Here is a 5,766-nt window from a genome sequence, read left to right as displayed (position 1 = left end):
TTCTTAAAAAACGAGAGCTACAAATTTTTTCTTTCCACAACAAATTTACAACAAAAACACTACAATTAATGCCGTAGTTAACTTTTCCAAAAGTGTAGTGCTAACTTGACACACGTATTATACCACGGCAATGTGTCCTTGGCATAGTGGCAGGTTGCCATGTCCGCCTAGAACAGTGGCCTACTCCTTATCTGTTGATAAACGACAGAAGACGCCTTTTGAGGTACTCATCCCGATAAACTTGATCATTCATTGTCCCGGGTGGGAAAAAGGGCTGCTCTTACGGCCACAGGATCAAATAGCTTGCCAAACCATGTGGTTTTTTGGAAATTTGGACTTCATTTTCAGCTTACAACTTTCAGGGGCATCTTGACGACTTGCACCAGTATAAAAATCTTGACCTGCAATATATTTTGAATTTTTATAGCAGTAGGTTTCGTAGTCCATAACAATGCAGTTGTATTTTTTATTTAAGAATTCATACAACTTCCGAATGCGGGATTTCGCTGTAACATTCTACTTTGCGCCTCGGTCTGGCGCTGTTTGAGCTGTAGAACATCTCAATGAAGCTTTCCGCTTTACCTTTTGTACGAAAAACTGCGATCTGCGTACGAGTTTTGCAACATAACGCGACAAAATCTTCGGATTTCGCGAAAACGCACTGAGGACCTTCCGAGCACTGTTTTTATCACTTTGACTATGCTAACCCCCGCTCCCTGGTTTTCTCGTAACTGCCAGGCCTTATTTGTACCGATTAAAACCCTGCAAACTGTCGAATAGTGCATTCTTTAATTTTTGAGCAATTTTACGTGTACTTATGGCCGGATCATTTATAAACTCGTGCAAAATGGTTTGTCTCGTTTCTAACTCGGTTGCCATTTTTAACTCAACTAGGAATCAAATTCAAATGAAATTTCTTCTACGTCCAACTAAGGCCATGTGGTCAGCTTATGGTATTTGAATTTCAAAATATCGAATTCGTTTTGGGTAAGTTATAAGCTTCCCAAAGTGTCGCAGTTTTGGTGTGTTCACCCTTTACATTAAACGATTATAATTTTATTTTACATAAAAAATGGCAAAAAATCGCCACTCAAAATAAGATTTGGCCGCAGTTCTGAATAATATCAATAATCAAAAATTTAGTATACATATGTATATAAGCTGCAAAATTATACAAAATACATGATCAGTAGCTAAGGGACATTTTCTCAAGTAGGTTTTAAAATTAATCAGCCCATTAGACACAAATTTTTAGAGTAGAAGAGTGTTACTCATGTGTTATTAATGGGTCTTTCACTTGGTGTGCATAATAAAATATAAAAAAGAAAGAATTTTATATTTTAAGCCAGAAATACTTAAAAAAAAAATAAATATAAATATATATTTTTGTAGATCGCGTCTATTCAAAATTTGTTTAAAAAGGGTTATAAGTACTATATACTAATTTTCAACTAGGTTGCACAAGTTAGACTTTTTCTTCTATACCTCTACATTCATGTAATTGACATTGCAAAATATTGTGGTTTCCGAGTACGCATGGTATTCAAAGTTTCGGTATAACATACAACATCGAAAGGTTAATCAAATCAACCCAATAACTCAAATAAGGGTGACGCTATAATATTTTTTCATTTATTAACAGCAAGTTAACCATTAATAATAATATTTTGGCGCTTACACTTTTGCCTTGTGTTTGGCCGAGCTTCTCCGAACGGCAAATGGATTTTACGAGAAGCTTTTTCATTGCAGAAATACACTCGGGGGTTTGCCATTGCCTGCGGAGGGGCGACCGCTGCACAGTCGTCGCTGCCATAGGCCAAAATTAAAAAAATGTTTGTAAAAATTTTTGAACCAAAATAGGCTTTGCAATCACTTTTTTGTCCAAACTTCATGTTGTCATATATATTTTTTGTTTTAATTCTAACGGTTGTTTCTGAAAAAAGTAACAAAAGTGTCATCAATTGTTCATTTTATTTGCACGCTGAAAATTGAATTGGATTTATCGTAATTAAAATATTGTGAAAAGCCGAGTGAGTTAAAATTGTATGCAATGGATATTGTACATAAAGGTATTGATTTTATTTCTACAATTAAACTTTTAGATAGTTCGTGTTGTGTTCTATGCAAATCGTTGTTTTAGAAAAGTAGGATTTTGTGTGTTTCATGGTTCGTCTTTCAAGGATTTAGGTAATGTTTTAAGTGTGTTTCCCCTATCGGCCCTCAATATTTTTATTTACATATTGTTTGTTAATATTTTAAGGTTATTTAAGGGTTCAGTGTAGATGCATTGACCTGCAGAGGTTCGCGTACTATTCCATAACCTAATCCAAGCTCTTCATTTTCTACAGATTTTTTCATGTTTATTTCTTGATTTATGTATCTAATTTTCTGATTCAAAATGTTTCTAGGCACAAGTTAACACTGCGAATTTTGTCGATTGCATGTTTTTGAGATTTGGCGTGAAAATTTCGGTACGCATTCCCGAAATGTTCAAAATTTGCTGGGTGCAATAGCGAAAGATATTGAATATGAGGGTTTTGAGCCAGATCGGTATGAGTTGCAAAAATGTATTAATTACGTTTGTAAAAAATTTGCATTGTTTTGGCAAAGACCCAAACGCCAAAAATCAGCAGTTTTGAACTCATTATAATTGGCTCGAAAAGAAAGATATCATTTCATTAAAATGTCAACCAACAGTTTCCACCAATTCAAATCGTGGCGCCCGAAAATAGATTTTGTTGAGTCTTCAAAAAGACTAAGCGTCGGCGAACATATCGGGATAAAATGTTTACCCTAAGGTCTGTTAAAAGTAAAAACTGTAATATGTAAAAGTGGGCGGGGTTGGACACGCCCACATACAGTCATGTGAAAAATAATAGGAACACGACATTGTGACCAGTTTCGGCTTTTTTTTTTTTGTTTGTTTAATGTTTATTTTTTTTTATAAAAATTTTTTTTTTATAAAAAAACAACTCACTATCTAACAAAAAAAAAATTTCAATCTTTGTAAAAAAAATAGAAACATTCAACAAAATTTTAAAACAACACCAAACTTTTTAAATAGTACTTCCATTCAAATATGTTTGACAATTTTTTTTTATAGAAGCAAATAGTAACACCATTCGCCAAAAAAAAATTATCAACAATCAACGCAATTTTTTAAAACTACACACCTAGATTTTTTCTAAAAGTTCTTATTAAAAAGGTTTGCGTTGTTTTAAAATTTTGTTGAATTTTTCTACTTTTTTTATAAAGTTTGAAATTTGGTCTTATGTGGTTTTTGTTAGATAGTGAGTTTTATTTTTATAAAAATAAATAAACATTAAACAAACATAAAAAACAAAAATAGCCGAAACTGGTCACAATGTCGTGTACCTATTATTTTTCACATGACTGTATGTGGACGTGTCCAACCCCACCCACTTTTACATATTACAGTTTTTACTCTTAACAGACCTTAGGGTGAAAATTTTATCCCGATATGTCCATTATAAGTATTTTTGGCCGCTCTCCCCATATAAATGCAACCACTGTGCGCTGGTAGCAAAAACGTTTTCTGTTTTAGATGTTGCTTGGATCAGGGTTCGAAGCCAGGTCCTGCGAAGTGGTAGTACGCACCTCTAACCACACAGATACTGCGGCATTAGTTTGGGGTATCACTTCTTGGAACCGCACGAAAATTACCTGCTGACGCAAGAGCGGTTTATTTACATATGTATATTTTAAGAATAAGTAACAGAAACCAATAATCACAACAAGAAATAATCTAAATCAACACTGACGTATTCACATGGGTACATGAATATGAACATATACATATGTATACCATGTGCATATACTTAGTAAAGTAATGCGTTTGTTTACTTACCTGTAAGCCAGATTCATGCATTTAAAAAGTTTTGTGAGTGAGGTTTCGATCTCCAAATGCGAAGCTACGACGGATCCTACATGGCCTGGCTCTTGAATGTGCGATATTTTGCGTGGCACAAATCGCTGCACATCAGTACAAGTATTTACCGCCTCCTCTGATTTTGCAAGGCTGGGATCTTCTGGATCAATCATTTTTACCTCGTCATCCTCTTCAAGATCATCTTCCTGCGCCTCTTCGGCTTCAAAGTGAGAAACCATAAATTGACCTGAGTGTATTGATTCTCGCTCTAATTTCGAAATGTTAGCAGCATTTGTGCCATAATCGGTTGAAACGGCTTCAGATGAACCAACACTGGTTGCCATGGTTGTGGCTATACCGCCGCAACTTTGTTGCTGCTGTTGCAAAGTCTGCTGATGTTGGTTTTGGTGTTGTAAATAATTCTGATATTTGTTCAGCATCATTGTTTCTTCTACAGCTTGACGCGCGAAATATATCAATCTATACGTACATATACGATCATATATCCGTTTGTATGATTATATGTATGTAGTATGTATGTATGTGAGCTTTTAAATTTGATTGTTACCGATTCAACTGAATCAATCATGAAGGAAATGTAATCCGTCTACAGTAATAATGATAAAATGTTTATAATTATTTGCACTTTTTATTCGCGGATTATCAACAACTAATGACCGTTAAAACTCTTTTGAGTTGTAAACGTGTAACAACTTTTTATAGTTATGTATAAGCACAACGAACGACAACTATAAACGTTAGCTATCAGCTACGGCGACAACTTCAATGGCAACTCCAAGACCAACTTAAAACAATGTTGTCGAAAATTATATGTTTTCCTTGGCACACACATCGTCTTTACAAACGAACACCGATGACGTCTCCGATCTTCACGGTCCACGTCGTTGTTTAAACATACACAAATATACCAGGGACGCCAACTCGAGGGGAATTCCGCGATTTGCTGGGAATTTTCAGTTAGCGTGGGGAATCGGGGAATGGACCTTTTTTTGTGGGGAATTTCAGCTCGTTGAATGCTAGTACAACAAAATTTCAAATGGTTAAAAATTACCGTTTATTTTTTTGGAAATTTCTTTGTCGCATTTGCTTTTATATAACGAATAAAAACAATTTATTTTTATATGGAAGAAAACCGCAAAAACTTCTACAAAAAAATTCTAAAACGAAAATTGTTAGCCACTTGATGAAGCTTCAACTAAAATTGAGTGAGTTACGAAATTGCACACTCAAAATCTTTCTAGAAAATCGAATGAAAAGGTCGATATATTTACTAGTTTTTCTTTTTTAAATATTGCACGAAGTTTGAAACCTGGATATATACGGTTTACGTTAAAGAATGAACTATATATTTATAAAAAAAATAACTAAAATAAAATAACCAAAAAAAAGTGAAAACTTGGCAAAATTTGGTGCGACTAAAATTTTTTCGACCACTGTATGTATGTAAATAGTATATACAAATTTTGTATTCTTTGTTTGTTGACTAACTTGTGAGGACTAAATATCCACGGAATTTAGCCCACACGAACGCCGCCCCCCTACACCAGCAGCAACGACTACAACAGCAACAACAACAACTACAGCAGCGTCATCAACACGGCCAGCTAACATAAGGGACCGTATCAACACTCCCTGGTGACACCGTCACCATAGCAACGCAACATGTAGCCATACGACTCAGCAACACGAAGAGCACCAGCTATAACAGATGTGACTTGCGAACACACAAGTCAGTCAGCACGGAGCTGTGGTCGTGAACGCACAGCTACTAGATAATAGCTCTCGACTTGTACATAGGCGACTATATAAGGCTTGGCTGTTCAAAGGTAGAGCGCCGCCACCCCACAGTCAACCGT

General features: G+C 35.3%; 1 protein-coding gene across 1 annotated transcript in view; it reads right to left on the bottom strand.

Annotated features, from left to right (window-relative positions):
• LOC118736251 overlaps positions 1 to 4,919 on the bottom strand; it is a 455,149-nt gene extending 450,230 nt beyond the window's left edge. Inside the window, exon 1 of the mRNA XM_036466344.1 lies at positions 3,869 to 4,919. Within this exon, the coding sequence (XP_036322237.1) occupies positions 3,869 to 4,332 (464 nt within the window). The 5' untranslated portion in view covers positions 4,333 to 4,919. The remainder of the gene's footprint in view (positions 1 to 3,868) is intronic.
• Between the last annotated feature and the right edge of the window lie 847 nt (positions 4,920 to 5,766).

The sequence above is a fragment of the Rhagoletis pomonella genome, unplaced genomic scaffold (assembly GCF_013731165.1).
Source record: "Rhagoletis pomonella isolate Grant_MI unplaced genomic scaffold, Rhpom_1.0 Rhpom_scaffold_00003, whole genome shotgun sequence".
Classification (NCBI taxonomy): domain Eukaryota; kingdom Metazoa; phylum Arthropoda; class Insecta; order Diptera; family Tephritidae; genus Rhagoletis; species Rhagoletis pomonella.
The sequence above is the reverse complement of the archived record's forward strand: the minus strand, read 5'-3'. Positions and strand labels throughout refer to the sequence as shown.